At 38.2% G+C, this 19755-nt stretch overlaps 1 protein-coding gene across 1 annotated transcript in view; it reads right to left on the reverse strand.

Moving 5' to 3' along the window:
• The window catches only part of LOC103194634 (WD repeat containing planar cell polarity effector), a 506739-nt gene that overhangs the window by 356604 nt on the left and 130380 nt on the right, over positions 1–19755 (reverse strand). Inside the window, exon 10 of the mRNA XM_007938048.2 lies at positions 6995–7604. Coding sequence (XP_007936239.2) covers positions 6995–7604 — 610 coding nt within the window. The remainder of the gene's footprint in view (positions 1–6994; positions 7605–19755) is intronic.

The following is a 19755-nucleotide window of genomic DNA, read 5'->3' on the forward strand; positions in this document are numbered from 1 at the left end:
GACTCGGCGGCATATAACAATAACAACAACAACAGAGGAGCTTCAGGAACTCTGGTAGCATAGTACCTAAGGCACTTGACTGCTAACCAGAAGGCTAGTGGTTCAAACCTGCCAGCCACTTCTCGGAAGGAAAGTTGGGCAATCTACTTCCGTAGTGATACTGCCTCAGAAATCCAAGGTGGGGTCGCTATGAGTCGTGGCCGACTCGACAGCACATAACAACAACAACAACAACAACAACAACCAAGAAGATGAGCTTCAGAAGACAAGCCTGGAGATCTGCTTCCAAAGAATCACAGCCTTGAAAATCCTACGAAGCAGTTCCACTCTGTACACATGGGGTCACTGTGAGTTGGAACTGACTCAATGGCCACTTGCAACAGCAACAATGCTATCATAACACAGTGTAATCTAGTAACTTAAATGCCTGTCAGAACTAAGTCCAACATTATTTGAAAAACTAAACAAAATCTAGCATTGAAAAATATAAAATTAATAATCTTCATGACCCAATCAAAATTATCTGATTTGTCAAGAAGAAAATGTGGCCCATAACTAAGACAAAAATCAGTCAATAGAAATATAACCATAAATAACAGATGATGAAACACAAGATAATAATTTTAGACAACTATTATAAATATGCTCAAGTTTACAAAGGGGAACATGTACATACAGAAGAGAGTAATGGAATATATATATATATATATATTCCATATACACACACACAAACATGCACATAAATATATGCACACAAATATATATATGTGTAGATTTTTAAAGGAACTTCAGAAGACTGAAAATACAATATCTGAAATGAGAAATTCACTAAATGAGATTATGCTGCAGAAGAAAAGACAGTAAACTTAAAAACACAGCAACAGAAACTCTCTAAACCAAAGCACAAAGAAAAAAAATGACTGAAAAACATTAAAAGATTGCCAGTAACCTTTGAAGCAATGGAAGTGAACTCATAAGAGCATAGCTGAAGACCTAGAAGGAGGAGAAAGAGACAGACTTGAGGGTAGAAAAAAATTTTGAAATTATGGCTTTTTTTTTTTTTTTTTTTTAAATTTGATGCTACCAAACACCCACAGATCCAAGTAGTTCAACAAACTGTAAGCAAAATAAACATAGAGAAATATACCAGGCTAACATATAACATAATCAAACTGTTCAAATGGTGCAATAAAGAGAAATCTTAAAAGCAACCATGAGGAAAAAAAGATGCATGATATACAGACAGAGAGATAAGAATGATTACATTCTTTGCATTTGGAAATATGTAAGCCAGAAGACAATTGTAAGACATTGTCATGGATTGAATTGTGCCCCCCTAAAAATATGTTCCACTTGGCTGGGCCATGATTCTCAGTGGTTTGGCAATTATGTAATTATGTAGTCATCCCCCATGATGTGATCAGACAATCAGCTGTAAGGGGATTAGGATGGTTCAGTGTAGCAAATTACCTGGTATGGCTTTTCTAGCCATAGGTCTTTGTAAACTCCATGGTGGAACTGGCCACGAGAAACCAAGTAGCTCCTGATTGTTAGTTATCCACCTGAGGTATTTCTGTTGGGAGCAGCACAAAGTAATTTTCTGGGAAGTTCACTCTCTCTCAGGTGTATGGAATTCTGATGTTGGGATTGGTTAGTTTGGCCACTCTACCAGGCTCAAAAGGAGGCCTCCCAGAGGCAGAAGGGGTCCCAATCTGATTGCTGGCTGGGAAAGACATGCTGCTGAGAGACACACGCTCCTGAGAGACACACACTGCTGAGAAAGAGACACCAAGAGACATGCATTGCTGAGAGACAGACTGAGAGAGACTATTGGCTGAGAGATGGCAGGCTGAGAGAGACTGAGCATTTTTCTTGAACTTGAGTTGTAGCCTCGTGCTTCCCTAATAAACTCCATAATCTGTGAGTTCTGTGTGGCCACTGTAGTGAATTATTGAACCCAGCAGAGAGGAGGTGGGTGCTGTGGGAGGAAAGGTTGGTGTCAGGCCTGGAGGGAGGCAGCATGTCTGGCCTCACAGGGATAGGCCTTGGGCTACTGATGGTGATTCTGTCTTCCTTCTGTGGGGTTAGAGGAGGTCAAAAAATGCAGCCTACCTGCCCCTTTGGCAGATGGGATGCAACACCCTTACTCAGGTCACAGCCCTGATCCAATGTAAGGGGAGTTTCCCTGAGGTGTGGTCTGTATCACCTTTTATCTTACTAGGGATAAAAGGAGAGAGAAGCAAGCAGAGAAGGAAGGACCTCAGTACTATCAAGAAAGAAGAACTGGGAGTGGAGCATACACTTTGGACCCAGGGTCCTCGTGAAGAGAACCTACTAGACCCAGGGGAAGATTAATACCAACACATATGTAGATTTCCATAGGATGCCAGGCTCACAGATGTTGAAAGTAGACAAGGACCTTTCCTTAGAGCCAACAGAGATAGAAAGCCTTGAATTAGCACTTCTAGCTTCCTGTGAGAGAATAAATGTCTGTCTGTTAAAGCCATCCACTTTTGCTATTTCTGTTACAGAAGCACTAGATAAATAAGATAGGCTGTTTTAAAGTACTAAAATAAGAAATAAATTAACCTAAAGTTCTACACCTTTATAAGACCAATTAATTAAAAATATAACGATTTTAAATGTACCTAATAACTGAGTTCTGAAATACATAAAGCATTAATTGACAGAATGAAAAGAAGAAAAAAAAAATCAAATATACAGCTGTAGTTGAAAATTTCAGCACTTCTCTCTCACTGAGAAAGGATATAAACAAAAATCAGTAAAAACATTAAAGTTTTGAACAAAGCTATCAACAAACTTAACTGAATTGACATTTATAAAACACTCTACCCAACAATAAAATACATATTCTTTTTGAAGTGCACATATATTATCCACCAACATAGAACATATTCTCAGTAATAAGAACAAACCTCAATAAATCAATACAAAATCTGTTCTCTGACCACAAAAGAATAGACACACACACAGACACACACAACCTGCATGTCCAGATGGCCTCACTGGTGAATTCTATCAAATATCAAAACAAAAACTCATTGCTGTCAAGTTGGATCTGACTCATAGCGACCCCTCCTTGGGTTTCTGAGGCGGTATCTCTACGGAAGTAGACTGCCCAGTCTTCCTTTCGAGGAGTGGCTGGTGGGACTGAACCTCCAGCCTTCTGGTTAGCAGTCAAATGCCTCAGGCATTACACCACCAGAGAGCAAACATTAAAGGAAGAAATAATATCACATCTATAAGACTCTTCCAGACAATGTAAGAGGAGGGTACACTAGTCAACTCATTGCTTTTTTTCTTTAAGAATAGAATTACACTGGTACCAAACCTAGAGAAAGATATAAGAAACTAAAGACTGTCATAAACAGATAAAAATATCCTTAATATTAGCAAATCTACCTATATTCAAAAAAAAAAAAGGTAGTCCTGTCAAGTTCTGGTTCTCACAGGTTTCACTGATTAATGATTTCAACAGATGCAGAAAATAATGCATTTTCACTGAAAAATGATTTCAATAGATGCAATAAAAGCATTTGAGAAAATTCAACATGCACTCACAGATAATATATCTCAGAAAACAAGGAAAAGAAAGGAACTTCCTCATATTTACCACCTAAGATTTGAAACAAAGCAAAGATGTCCTCTCTTACCACTCATATTCAATACTATACTGATGATGGTCCTAGCCAGTGCACTGAGGGAAGGAAAAGAAATAAAAGGCAGACAGATTGAATAAGAAGATGAAAAACTATACTTATAGTGTTCATTGATCATCTATGTAGGAAATCCTAAGGGACTACAAAACAATTCCTAATACTAAGAAGGAGTTTAACAAGGTTGCAAGATACATAGTCAATCTTTTAAAGGTTTATTTCTATATTGTTACAATGAACAATTAAGAATGCTAATTAAAACTACTATTTACAGTAGCATCCCAAAGAATGAGATAAATTTAACCAAATATGTACAAGATCTTTACATTTAAAACTGCAAATCATTGCTGACAGAAATGAAAGAAGACCTAAATAAATGGAGATACTATGTTCATGAGTTTAGAGAGTCCATATTGTTAAGATGTCATTCCTCCCCAAACTGATCTATATATAGATTTAACATCCAATTGGATTCAATACCAATCAAAATCTCACTGGTATTTTTACAGAGACTGACAAGCTGGTTTCAGAATTTATATAAAAATGCATAGGATCGAAAGCAGCCAAACAATTCGGAAAAAGAACAAAATGTACCTAAGTGGTTGGCTGGATGATGGATGGGTGGAGTGGTGAGGAGCAGATTAACTTAATGAAGTTCCAATAAAAGATGAGATCCTTTGTAAGAAGGCAGGGAGCTGGTCATGTGAGTTTAAAGAAAGCAGTAAAGGTTGGAAAAGGTACAGGTGAGAATGGAAGAGCTTTAATAACTCAGAAGAACAACAGAGTCTCTTCTTAAAATTAATCTCAGTCTCACGAGATGGCTATGATAATGACAGTCAGGTAAAGAAATTCTGAATATATATTGCTTATATAAAGCCAAACTTCTTGACTTCCACGTGGGAGGATTACACTTCCAGCTCCCTCCTGAGGATGATAGGCTCTTTGTATTATTCTTCTAGTAACAGTGGTAATAGCCTTTAAAGCTCCTGTGACTATACACTTGTGCATTGATTAGTCAGGATTAAGAATGGACAGTCAGATCTTGGAACAAAATTTCCATCAACATGGCATTAACTGACCTAATCTAAGAGTCAAATTCCAAAAATCTTAGCATACTGGCACCAGCCACTGCCATGTTTATATATGACAGCATTCTATTTTAAACTATGATCTGTCTCTCTCAGCTTCCTAAATTGTAAGCTATACCTTTCCTGTCAAATTTTCCAAAGGCTTGCATAACAAGCAACTGAAAAAAATCTCATAAATGCTCCCTAGTGGGGAAACTACACATGCAACTACCTGTTTATATATGCAGTAACTTGAATTATACATGAAAATTTCACATGGATGCCCAGAAACAGCACTGTGTTAATTCAAGAAGTGTATTAATTTTTTTGGATGTATTTAGTAGCACACCCTAAGAAAATCTGTTCTTTAAATAGAGTTTTCTTAAAAAAAAAAAAAAAAAAAAAGAAGAAGAAGAAGAAGAACTACTAGTTGGAATCTACTATTCCAAAGAATCTACTCTTCTTAGGAAAAATACATAATTTGTAATAAGTTAAAAATGAGAAACAAAAATTTAAAAACAATTGTTGGAAACTCCATATTTAGATCTTGAAGAAAGCCTATAAAACTGTAAAATATTCCTAGTCTATAAAGCTTAAGAGTCATATTAAAAATAAAACTTAAAAGATAAATGTCAGTTGCAGAAGTTATCACCTTTTCATTTGAATGCTTGACTTCTATTGGATAATTCTCTTCCAAGAGACCTTCTTGGAAAAAAGAGGTGACAGCCAACTCATTGCCTAATTGATTTAGGAACAGTGCCCAGGGAGACAGTCCAATTAAGTTTACAAGCTGGCAATTAGCAGGAAGCCCTCTAAATCCCTACACTGAGAGCCTGTTTACTTTAGTAAGAAAGCAAATGTGCTAGAGATAGGAAGAGAAAGCTGTGCTTTTTGCAAAGCTGTTGTGAGTAGGCCCACAAGGGAAGACTAAAGAAAAGGTAGGTATATATGGGCAGGCAGCCTTCTGTTTGACAGGTAAATGGCTAATTTAGAGGATGTGAGTGTGTGTGTGTGTGTGTGCATGCACATGCATGTGTGTCTGTGTGTGGTTTAACAGACACGTGAAATATCAAACATCCACTTTAATTAGTGTTGTGTATGGAGACATACAACTGTTAAACATGTAGTTGAGCAAAGTAGAACTGGATTATCTCATAATAAATGAGATTCCAAACATTTTTTCTTAGACAATATTGACAGTATGAATAGATTTTGTTGCATTTTTATTAAGTGGAAAGAACACAGCCCTCACATTACATCCATTATATATTTCAGGTTAATCAAATCATTTTACTAGATTTTTTTCATGTGTTCACTTAGAGTCAAGTAGATCCATTTTACAAAAAAGTAAGTAGGCAGTTATATAACAAACACTACATTGTGTAAAAAAATAAACTCTGTATCTGAGACTCAAATCCTGTAGGGAGTTTTAAAACATACTTATTTTTCTATGTTTGCAAGTAGTTACCGTGTGCATTAATTTAAATCTGTTCTTTTCAACCTCATGTGAGGTTCTTTCAAGAATGTTAAATTATACAAAAGTACCTAAAGTATATCAGGTATTTCAGGACATAGCCAATAATACAAAACGTAAGCTTACAAAAGACAAATGAATCTAATCATCAAATTACATTTTAAAGCACCCTGGTTGAAATGGGCTATATTAATGTACAATTTTCAGAGATATCGATAAATTCTTTTGAATATTTTTTTTCCAAAAGGGAAACAAAAGCAAAAAATTGTAAAAATAGCTTCAGTAAATTCTAACTAAACATAGCTTTTCCTTCTTTTAAAATCCTTGCTTTGTACAATTTCAATCTGGGAAGTAATGGACACCTATAATCTAAAATAATTTTTACAGAAAAAGTATTATATTCCTACAACACAGAATTTTTTAATGGACCTGGTAAGCACTTTTTAAATATTCTCTCACACTTATTTCTTAAGGTTTGTTTTGTTTTAAGTAGGACAGTTTATTTTGGAACTACGAAGTTTGAAAGCTCATGTTTTTTAATCATGGTAATGGAAAAATGAATGCAATTTCCAGAATTCTTCAGTATCTACTGTTCCTTCAACATTTAGGAAATCATCCACAAAGCCTTAGTGAGGACAGTATATGAAATGCTTGAAAGGCAAGCATACTAGTGGGAATAAATTCGCAAATAGAAAAACTGCATTCCAAGAACTGTTCATTATAATGTCAGTACCACAAACAATTTAATTACTTACTCATCAAATTCTTTGACTTACCAAATTTAAACAAAAGTGCACCCAAAGGTCCTCTGTCAAACCTAAGGAACAGGAGATTGTAAATGTCCCCACCTTCAGGCTTCTGAGAAAAAACCTGAGGTGCTATCCACTGCATTTGAACAAGACTACTGCAAACATCAAAGTATTTATTGAGTTGCAGCGTTGCCCTGGGTGAGCGGTCTTCAGCCAAAAGCTGGATGTTAATAGGGGACAGAGCCATATCAAAAATTTGCAGCTCGCCTTGGTTGCTGCCAACTATCAGAATGGCACCATTTGGGTGGCAGCTTATTAATGAAGGCAAAACTTCAGCCTGGACTAAGAGTGTCACTCTTCGGTGAGTTTCATAAAGAATTACTGAAGAATCTTCACAGCCCAGAATCAGTTTGTCTTCAGTAACATTTCTGCAGCAGCTGATGGCCTTTGATCTTAGTGGTATTCTGGTGATTGACACACATTGGAACTTGTTCCGAACACACTCAAAAATGCAGCTGTCAGCCATGGGCTCTTTGTCTCCACTGATGGAGCGCTCCACTGTGAACACCTGATAAGGCTGTTTGGTGCCAAAATAAACATCCAGTGGGTTCCATTCTGTACGGATAGAACTCAGGACCTGTAAGACATATACCCAGTATATTCAGATAAACCTTTGTTTTTCTTCAGCTGGAAGGCACAGGCCTCCAAATTTATCCAGCATCCTGCTAACAACCATACATTACCACCTTAAATATCAGCATCATTTAAGTATATACAACACATATATAGCACACAGAGCACAGATGCAGAAATTAAACTGGAAGATGTAAATTTTAACACTTTATTTTGAAAGTCTGCAGACAACTTGAATAAAGACAAATATGTGCTACAATATGTAAAAACTGATGAGGTGAGTTTTAGGGAAATAATACAGTCAGCAGAATATCTACAACAGATCTTTTAAAGAATAAAAGGCTTTAAACAATTTAGTTAATCTCTTACCCATCTACCACCTTTACCAAGCCTGAAATTACTAGCACATTGCTTCTAATTAGTAGGGCTGGGTCGGCAAAGAAAACAGTTTAAAACCTTGTTAATAGTACTATAGAAGTGTTTTACTATCAGACAGGATATGAAGGGTTATTCAGTACACAAATGACCAGTTAAGAGAAATAATAATGCAATATAGTAGCTTAAAAAGTAAAATAGAAAATTAGGACCTGGTAAATAATATGGTTTGTCAATACTGGTGAAATAAAATTTAAAAGCATGTTTAAGGTATAAAGAAAAAGCTACCGACCTACAAAAAACACAATGCCAAAGAATAAAGACAAAGAGGCTATCCATTTTATTCGTATATTAATGAAGGGAGGCAAGAACCAGGGGAGTGGTTTTAGAAAAGATATTTTCTAAGGCTTTGTCAAAAACATCAAAATTAGATACTGACAGACATTAAGAACAAATGGTTAAGGGCTGTGCTACCAACCAAAAAGCTAGCAGTTCAAACCCACCCAGAGGCACCTCAGGAAGTAAGGCCTGGTAATCTGCTTCTGAAAGGTCATGGCCTTGAAAACCCTTCAGAGGACAGTTCTACTCTGTACACTTGAGGTCACCACGAGTCAGAGTCAACTCCACGGCAGCTGTGCACAACTGATAAAATGGTATAAAACTATACAGTATACCGAATAAAAGAAAAGAAAACTGCATGTAAAATTTGATGAAATCCGAATAAGGTGTACTTGAGTTAATCATATTATACCAACGTCATTTTCCTGGATTTGACAATGTACTGTGGTTTTGCAAGACATAATCATCAGGGAAAGTGTACAGGAAGGGAATTCACTATTTTCTTTCAGCAATTTCTCATAAGTCAACCTAATTCAAAATAAAAAAAGTTGCTTGCAAACAAACAAAGTACATACAGCTAGGTTCCAGAGTGCTGGAGTGAGGAGGAGGAATGAAGGAAGATAGCCTTTTTTAAAATATCCATTTTACACATCATTGCCAAACTGATCTTCCTGAAACTAAATGCTTTTGCTCTTACTCCCCTATTCAAACTCTTCAATGGCTACCCACTGACAATGAATTTAATATTTATTCCTCTTCCTGGAATCTAAGACCCTGTGGGATCCATATCCAACCCCTTTTCTCACTCACATCCTCTCTTCTTGCTCTTGATTTTTCTTCTTTGGACTAATTATTTAATCACCAGCTATGTACTAGGGACCATCCTGGATGCTGCAGATACAGAATTGAATAAATCTCCCTTTCAGAACACAAAGCAGTAAATAAGCAAGTATACAGGATATCAGGTATTAAGTACTATGAAGAAAAATAAAACACGGTAAAGGAAGGGGGGTGTGACAGCAGTCGCACAGAAGTATCACTACGGAAGTAGATTGCCCAACCTTCCTTCTGAAGAGTGGCTGGTGGGTTTGAACCTCCAGCCTTCTGGTTAGCAGTCAAGTGCCTTAGGCTCTATGCTACCAGACCTCCTTAGGAGGGGTCGCGAGGTGTAGGCTATGGCTTGTCAGAAAGAATTGTTTTTTTTTTTTTTTTTTTTTTTTTTTTAAGGGAAAGGGGGTGTGACAGGAATAGGAGGGCATGGGATATAGAGTCAGAAAAGGCCTCTTTGACGAAGGTGATCTGAAGGAAGTGAGAGGTGAGCCATGGAGACATCTGGAAGAAGGGAGCTCTAGGCAGGGATGAGAGTGTGCTTGTCAAGGAACAACAGGAACCAACATGACTAAGGAAAGGGAAGCAAGGAAGAGAGTGGAGGGAAACGGAGGTATGGGTGGTGAGGAAGGTTGTATAGTGGTTTGTAGGCCATTATAACCAAACCTGTTGCCATTGAGTCTATTCCAACTCACTGCGACCCTATAGGACAGAGTAGAACAGCCCCACAGGGTTTGCAAGGCTGTAATATTTACGGAGGGGAGCTCTGGTAGTGTAGTTCCTAAGGCACTTGACTGCTAACCAGACATTTTCCTCCCTTAAATGCATGTCAGCCATTAGAAACCAGGTGGACTTTTAGTTCACACAGCCAATGATCCATTGACCTTTGCTAGCGTTTTAGAGTTACTGGGGATTGGCAGTGAGGAGAAGGGGTGGGATGGTGGGGTACAGGAAGGCTGCATGGGCCCATGGTCTTACTCTCTTCTCCTTTGTCTTGGTTGAGCTACTTAGCCTATTGGAGGTTGTCTCACAAACTGTTGAAATGAGAAAGCTTGGGACCCTTCTCTGTTGACTTTGAGCATGACTTGTCCTATGCCAAGACTACCACCTGGTTAGGCCCCTCCTTTCGGGCTGGCCTTCTGTAAGTGCAGGCCCTAGTCAACATCACCTGGCCTCTTGGTAATCTGCCCTAAGACTTCTTTTGTAAAACTTTAAGCTTGCTACAATATTATATTTAAGCAGCATTGTTTTTTTCTTTTTAATTTGTGGTTTAAAAAAGTTTGTTATACACATATCAGATGAACTTGGAGGATATTATGCTAAGTGAAATAAGTCAATCACAGAAGGACAAATATTGTATTAGTGCATTACTGTCAAAAGTCAGGGAAAGGTTTATAGGTTTATATGTGGAAGGAAATTTTCTTTGTTGGTTACTAGGGGTGGGAGGGGGGAAGGGAAGGAACTTAGATAAGTAGAGACAAGTATTGATTTGGGTGAAGAGAAGGGCAATGTACCAAATGTGAGTGATCAACAAGGTGGCATGGAGGAAGAGGAAGACATAAAGAGGTACGTGGGAGGTATAGACAACAAAAATGAACTCTTTTGCATATACAGTACTACATTGTCAGTGAAGGCAAACACGGGTGGATAGATGGGTGGACAGGCTAAACTATTTAGTATGTCTATGCAGCGGAGAGTGTGCCCAAGACCATGTATAGCATTGGCAGACAATGTTTCTACAAGTGTATTTGTATGTTCTATAAGAATTCCCAAGGAGCTCTGGTAGCATAGTGGCTAAGGCACTTGACTGCTAACCAGAAGGCTGGCGGTTCAAACCCACCAGCCACTCCTCGGAAGGAAGGTTGGGCACTCCTACTTCCGTAGTGATACTGCCTCGGAAACCCAAGGAGGGGTCGCTATGAGTCGGGGCCGACTCGATGGCAAACAACAACAACAACAACATAAGAATTCCCAGGTGTGTAGTAGAGCTGACAAGGGACAAGGTTGTAGTCACTTCTTGGGCACAGCCAGCTACCCAGAGGGAGTGAGTAGTTGGACGTGTGGTCTTGGGACCACAGTCACAGGGTACATCAAGCTCAATTGGCATAACATACTACACAAAACATTGTTCCACCCCCTACTTTGCCGAGTAGCAACTGGGATCTTAAAAGCTTGCAAGCAGCCTTCCAGATGCAATGATGGGTCTCTCCTCATCCAGAACAAAGAACAATGAAGGAAGCCAAAGATTGATGGAAACAGTCCAAGTGACTGGTACACCATGATCCTCAGCCTATACGACTATGAGACCAGAAGAACTAGATGGTACCTGGCTACTATCAACCACTTGGAGGAGGATCTATGTAGGAGAACAATGTGTAACAAAATTTAAAATCATTTGAAAAAAAAAGAAAGAAAGAAAGAAGGTGGGGACCAGGTTTGCTGGTCTGATAGAGCCTGGTGGAACCACTAAGACTATGGCCCCTAGCTGCCCTTCAGGTCTGGAATTGAACCCACACCTGTGGTTTCCAGCCAAACAAAGTACAGGCATGTGAGTTAAACATTTACCTCAAGTAGACACATGCCCTGGAGAGAACAATCATGGGAGAAGAAAGGGCTGCTTATGCACAGGGAGACAGCTCAGGGGGCAGGAGTGCATGGAGGGATGGACACTGGGAAGTGGTACTATGGGGAGGAAGTGGGAGGGGAGCTGTTGCATTGTGGTAAACTGTGGTCAATGACATGAGACAAAGTATATGTGAACTGCTGTATGGAAAGTGAATTTGCTCTGTAAATCTTCACCCAAATCAAAATTAAAAAAAAAAAAGAGAGATTTAAAAAAAAATGCCATAAAAGTTTAAAGATTAAATAGCATTTTTAGGGTACATAACTCTCAGGAAAGAATAACTCTACCAATAATAAAAATGAAATACAGCACTATGCTAATTACTTTTTATATACCGTCTTATTTTATCTTCTCAATATTCCAAAGATAGAAAGAATGCAAGCTAACAAAAAGGATGAAAGCTACTGACACCAAATAAAAGCCAAATTTTGTATTAGAATTCATGGCTATTCAAAAGATAAGAAAAATGAGAGTCAGAGAGATGGCATAAGTTGCCCTCGGTCTCAAAGTTAATAAGAGATAGAACTGCAGTTTGAATCCAGGTCTGTCTGACTCTAAAAACCAAGGTTTCTGCAGAGCATGCTGCCTCACAAGCACAAGACGTTAAATGAACACATTAGCACTTCTATGTGATCAGAGAGAAGGAATTAAAAAAAACGACAGGGCAATGGGAACTTTAAATGTGGTGAAGGGATCACCGCAGAGGGGAGAAGAGTGAGAAAAAGGTGAAGGGACTGAGAGACAAATTATTCAAATGACAACAGCACCTGCTAACTGTGGAGTGAGAAAGATAGAAGCTTGAACTGAGCTATGTTTGTCAAACAGTGAATAATTCAGGCAGCTTTGCTTTGTATAATTGAAGGAAGTTTGCAAAACATGTTGGTAATAAGCTAATTTCTTTTAAAGATGCTTCGTTCTTGGACTGATTGAGTTGTTCTGAAAATAAACAGCATGCTTTGTAAATGTAATGTAAAAACATCTTGACAATAAACCAAATAAAAAATAAACTATCTCCTCAAAACAAAAATCATAAAAATGCAAAATAGTAATGCTAGGTTTTGCATGTGATCATACAGAAGAGGCTAAAAGGAAAACTTTAGGTTCTTTTATGATGCTGCATGGATTACTTTGAAAACAGTATCATGTCAAGGATAAGAGCCCTGGGGGTGCAGTGATTAAATGTTTGGGCCAATCAAAAAGTCAGTGGTTGGAACCCACCAGCTGCTCTGATGGAGAAAAGATGTGGCAGTCTGCTTCCGCAAAGATTACAGCCTTGGAAATGCTATGGGCCAGTTCTACTCTGTTCTACAGGCTTGCTATAAGTCAGAATCAATTCGATGGCAGTGGGTCTTTTTGGTATCATGTCAAGAAAATACATGGTCAAACTTACATGCCTCAAAATAAAATGATATAACACTGACATCCAAAATACCTATATGACTAAAACAGTATTTTATATAGTTGGGCTCTGAATTTAATTCCCAGTTGGACCTAATCCTGTGTAACAGGCACAAGCAATATTCCATAATAGAAGAAACACGTAACAGGGTTTGAACCCTTGTTTGGCAATAGCGAGTTCTGTGATCATGGGCAAGTTAACCTCTCAGAACTGTAGTTTCTGAAGCAAAAGCCCCAGATTCTAGGCAAGGGCTTAAGATAACAAAAAAAGATGAAAGATATTGATACCAAATAAAACTCAAAGCTGGGTATTTAGAATGCACAGCAAATATGTTGCTGCAGACTGTAAGTGTGGAAAATAATTTTAAACACAGAAAAGATGTAGCTTGAAAGTTAACGTTAAGCTGATTTAATTTCTTTACAATATTTAGCACTGAATTTCGTGTACAGTAGTGGCATTACAAATACTCTAGCTTGATTTTAAAGATGAGAGACAAATTTCATACTTAATTGCAGGATTTGAAATTTATTTAAATTCAAATTGATGTGATTTTAAAAGATAACGAATACGATGAAAACAAAAGAAACATTTAAGTCTATGAAAATAGCAACTATGTACTCTGCCGTGATAAGGGTACCTTGTACTATAATAAAATAAAACAAGGAGCCAGTGTAAGTACATAGTGACAGTAAATCAACTCAGGGAACAAGCTTATAAATAATTTGACCGACTTAGAACAGACACTTAGAACAAATGTTTAGGTCATGAACGTTTAGGTAATAAATAGTGAAATGTATTTCGATGTTACTAAATGGGTTATTAATTTCTTTTAACTGAACGGAAAAGCAGACTGGGATTTTGACTATAATTCTGAAGTAAGAAATTTTGTATTAAGAAGTAGGGAGAAACAGATAATCATCAATAAAAATTGGCTCAGAAAAAATCATGGCTATGATATATAGGGGAAGAAAATACAGTCATTCAGTTTAGGAAAACACTAATGTTATAGACCCAAATAATGAAAATGAAATGTTATATGTGGGTTTTCAGCAGCCTTTTTAAATTATTAAAGCATACATTATCGACTGAAGAACTTTATGAAAGAAAAATGTGTTAATATTTTACATTCTGTTAATGTAGCACTTACAAACACCAAGTATAAATATCAAATCCAAGTATGTAGTTATTGCAAAACACAAAGAAATATTACAGACTTTTTAAAACCCAAACTTGCACATACTAAGACGTCTCTTACATTTATGCTAAACTATCCTTCCAAAATGAACTTAGAGTACTAGTCAGGAGATGATCAAGGCCAAGATATGATGCTAAGATAAAAGCACAAAAAATATGGTGTGTGATGAAGGGAGAAATGTTAAGTGACAATGCCCTGAAGAAAAGCAGGAAGGAGGAAGAGGCCCCCACAAAAGAATGGCCCCTGGTTGCTGACACTCATATAACCTATCTAGATGACTCTCACCTTCCATGAGCCATGCTCATCATTAAACTCTGCAAACTTCATTTAAAAAAAAAAAAAAAAAAAACCTTCTTTGGTTCTTGCTCTTAATCCTGTCTTCATGTACTGCTCAGACTTGGTGAATTATGAAATCAAATAACCCTTTAAGGATTCTTAAAATAAATAATAGGTTTTAGGAACTGGTCATAGCAATTCAAGTGGGACTGCCTGTAACAGAGAACAGAGTAAACAGTTATAACAAAGACATGGTGAATAAGCAAATAATGAGAAAAGGAAGAACAGTAGAGCTGATTACGGGGAGACTTTTATAATGTGTGGGTGACCTCCTTCAAGTCTGAAAATCTGAAGGAAAAGATCTCTGATTTAATTCTAAAGGCAATGTTGTTGTTTTTGTTGTTGTATGCCAGCGAGTTGTTGATTATGGCTCTTAATGACCCCATGTGACAGTGCAGAACTGCCCCTTTGGGTATTCGTGGGGTGGGTATAATCTTTACGGGAGCAGATAGCAGACAGGTCTTTTCTCTGGTAGAGCTACTGGGTGAATTTGAACTGCCAACCTCTGATTAGCAGCTGAGCTATACCAAAATTCCTGTTCTGGATTGAATTGTGTCCCCAAAAAATATGTGTTGTAAAAATATGTGTGTAATATGTGTATTAATCTCTATGCTTGTGATTAGAATCTCATCTGGAAATGGGTTCTCTTTGTTATATTAATGGGGCAGGATTAGTGTAGGGTCTATTTTGAGTCAATCTCTTTTGAGATATAAGAGAATAAATGCAAGCTAACGCACTGCTGTCGATTCTGATCTGACTCAGAGCGGCCCCTCCTTGGGTTTCCAAGGTGGTATCACTACAGAAGTAGATTGTCCAACCTTCCTTCTGAGGAGTGGCTGGTGGGTTTGAACCACCAGCTTTCTGGTTAGCAGTCAGATGCCTTAGGCACTATGCCACCAAAGCTCCAAATGCAAGCTAGCAAGCAGAAAACCAAAAAACCAAACCCATTGCCATCGAGTCAATCCTGACTCATTGCAACCCCCATTGGATTTCTGAGGCAGTAAATATTTACAGAGCAGATTGCCCAGTCTTGGTTCTGCGGAGTGGCTGGTGGGTTTGAACCACCAACCTTCTGGTTAGCAGTCAGATGGCTTATAAATTATGCTACCATAGCTCCTTCTAGCAAGCAGAGATGGGGTAAAATAGATGCCAAGACACATGGACACCTGCAAGGAACCAGAAAGCAAAGTTGAAGAGATAAGGACCTTCTTTCAGAGGCAACAGAAAGAGAAAGTCTTTTCCTAGAGCTGACTTTCTAATTCAAAATTATAGCCTCCTCAACTGTGAAAGAACAAATCTGTGTTTGTTAAAGTCACCCACTTACATTATTTCTGTTATAACAGCACTAGATAACTAAGACAGCTCCTTCTAGGGACAATAACCAAAAAAACCAAACCCACTGTCACTGAATCAATTCTCACTCATACAGGATGTACCATAGGGTTTTCAAAGCTATAATCTTTATGGAAACAGACTGCCATATCTTTTACCCACAGAGCAGTTGGTTTGAACCACCGACCATCTGATTGGCAGCTTAGTGCTTAACCACTCTACCACCAGGGCTATCTCTAAGGGTATTAAAACCAAATAAACCAAACCCACTGCTGTCAGTTGATCCTAACTCAAAGTGACCCAATAGGACAAAGTAGAACTGCCCCATATAGGGTTTCCAAGGCTATACTTCTTCATAGAAGTAATCTGCCTCATCTTTCTCCTATGAAGTAGCTGGTGGGTTTGAATCACCAACCTTTTGGTTAACAGTCTGATGCTTTAACCACAGAGCTACCAAAGGCTCTATCTAAGATCAATAGGGAAATGTGGGAAAAAAAAAAGAAAAAATGGAGAGCACAGAATCGAGGGTAGTGTGTTAGCTAGACCTGAGGTTATACAGTGTGGGAGGTGGCCAGTGAAGGGTGCTTGTTATGCCAGATAAGTGATGGATGACCGTGGATAATCAATTTTTTTTTAAAGGAACATATGTGATAGAGAAATAATGATGATAACTGAAAAATTTAAAGCTAAGAAAGAGCAGAAGAGATAAAGAAAAGTCATAAAAGAAATAGATTTCCTAATTTCGAGACAAAGTATGTTGGTAGCATCATTCCTAAATGAATTATTTTAGTCAAGTTTAAATGAGTCATCTTTAACATTGAACCTACTTGAAAAAATGCTTCAATGAGATAATTTATAGTCTTAAAAAGCTAAATTTGAAAAAAGGTATACAGAATTGATTCAAAAGTCACAAAGAAGGAACAGATTAGAGAAGAAAAAGCATCATTAGTGAATGGGGCCTTCTCTGGAAGGTACTTTAATTAAGAAAGGACAAAAAAGCTGAAAGGCAATCACAGTGAGGTGGAGATAAGACTCAGTATTCTACTGGCAACATTCTCATTGGTTATGTTTCAGCTGAGGAGGTGCCTACTGTGACTCTTTTACAGTCACCCAGTCAGGAATAACTTTATTTGAAGAGTGGTCTAAAGAGTGGACTAAACATTTTCATGGTAGCCAGATTATTTCAAGATTATACAACAATCAAAAATTCTTAAAGTTTATCACTGTTGTTGTTGTTGTTATGTGCCGTCGATAGCGACCCCTCCTTGGGTTTCCTATGCAGTATCACTATGGAAGTAGATTGCCTCATCTTCCTTCCGAGGAGTGGCTGGTGGCTTTGAACTGCCAGCCTCCTGGTTAGCAGTCAAGTGCCTTAGCCACTACGCTACCAGAGCTCCTAGTTTATCACTAGGAGAACTTATTCTGAAATCTGAGTTTTTCCCTTCAATTTGCAGAAACTGTCAGGAATAGAAGACAAAAGATATGTTTTATTTTCACTTCCTTATTATGAAACATTCCAAATGTACATAGGTAGACAGAACAATATGATAAATGTATAAACCAGATTTATGAAATAGTAAGAATCTTTTAAAAAGAAATAAAATATCACAGATACAACTGAAGCCTTCCAGATTCTATTCCCTCCCATTCTTTCAAGGTAACATTACTATGAACCTGGTGTTTATCAATTCCATGCACATTATGACTACAGCAATTTATATCCCTGAACAGCACTTCACATTATTTTAAATGTTTTTAAATTTTAAATGAATGTTACTGTTCTGTGTCATAGTGTAATTTCTTTTTGCTCAACTTATGTTTTGAGGATTTAATCACGTGGCTCTAGCTCCTTCATTCCAGCTGCTGCGTAACATTCCACCCTCCGCATGCACCACATTCTCCTACCAGAGGACATTTGTTTCTAAATTTTTTGCTATTGCTAACACTGCTGCTCCAAGCACTACTGTATGTGTCTCCTTTGAACATGAGTCAGTTTTTCTTAGGTAATACAGGGGATTCATACCTTCAGTGGTATCAGCTATTGCTAAATTGATCTCCATAGTGGTTTACTAATTTATTGTCCTCTAAGCATTCAGACGGCTGGCAGTCCAAACCCACCAGCCACTCCTCGGAAGGAAGGTTGGGCAATCCTACTTCCCTAGTGATACTGCCTCGGAAACCCAAGGAGGGGTCGCTATGAGTCGGGGCCGACTCGACGGCATATAACAACAACAACAAGCAGTCAATAAGGAGCTCTGGTGGCACAGTGGTTAAAGTATTTGGCTACTAATCAAAAGGCTGATGGTTTGAACCCACCAGCCTTTCCACATTAGTCATATGTGCATGGGAATGATAAATATCAAGTTCACAATAATGTTACAGGAGAAAGATGAGGCAGTCTACTTCTATAAAGATTTACAGCCCTGGAAACCCCATGTGGGAGTGCTACTCTGCCCTACAGGATCACTATGAGCTGGCATTGTCTCGATGGCAGCAGGGTTGGCTTGGTTTTGGAAGCAGTGGAGGGGAGTTGCCTATTCTCCCGCATCTGTACTTATCCAAATGTATGAACTAAAAACAAAACAGTAACAAGTGTTTCCAAACAGATCTATTTTCTCATATTTTTGACAGCTTTCAACAATCTGACATTTATATACAGGATTAAGATAAAAAGGAAAGAGACATATCTACTAGGAAGTATAAACATTTCCTTATGTACATGTTTTGGTATGTGAAACCTATCAACTGATATGCTTCTATTGAAGAAAATCCAATCCATAGAACTACTTGTTTTAACGGTCAGCACAATATATAATTTCAAACTAAAGGTGTTTATCATTACCATGATCATAGCATTCCTGATTCTGAAAAGGTAGTGGTAGAGGCAACATCATTTTTTAACCTTTCTAAATCCTCACATAAAATAGATAGACCAATGAAACAGCAAAACCAAAAACCCATGGGAGACATTTAAAAGAGAATTAAGTGACAAGTTTGTCCATGAACTTCTAAATACGAGAGGGTGAGAACAAACCACCAGCAGCCACAATACCTGCATTTGTGAAGAAGAAAACAGAGGGAAGCAACCTGAGCCCTGTGATACCTTAAAAAAAAAGGGGGGGTGGTGGTGGAATCCCAAAATCCCAGCAGGTATTCACTGGAAAGCATGGAGGGCCAATTTGAGAATGGCACCTAAAACGGAGAGGAGGTTTGCCCACCCATCTAGTGGGAGAGTGCAAGGGGCCTGCGGTAGGAAGGTCTGACAGGTCTGGAGCAGTCAGGGTTCTCCCCATGACAGAGGCCCACACTGAGGAAAATGCTGAGAGTGGGATCAAAATTGAGCAAAAGAGAACACACAGAGAGAAAGGAAAGAAGACATCCAGACCAACATCAGAAGAAACTCTCAGAAAGGAAGCTGACACATATTTTAAAACCATCCACGGAAACAACAGAAGAGGTTGCTCTGTGAAGCTAGAAAAATTAACCTGAATCACCCTCCTTCTAAATGTTGAGTAACACTAATCTGAAAATAAGCAACACAATCATATTGAGAGCCTATCAAAGTTAGTTTAAGCATAGGCACTGAAACAAGGCGGGCTTGTGCTTACTCACTGATCTGCACTGAACACGTTTCCCTTGTTACCCTACCGAGAGGGACCAGGTCTTTGGGAGCAAGGTAAGCACAGGCGTAGCACAGAGTAGCAGGCCGGAAGAGCAGGAGGAAGGGG

The sequence above is a fragment of the Orycteropus afer genome, unplaced genomic scaffold (genome assembly GCF_000298275.1).
Source record: "Orycteropus afer afer isolate SDZICR_OR568_19922 unplaced genomic scaffold, OryAfe1.0 scaffold00046, whole genome shotgun sequence".
NCBI classification, from domain to species: Eukaryota; Metazoa; Chordata; class Mammalia; order Tubulidentata; family Orycteropodidae; genus Orycteropus; species Orycteropus afer.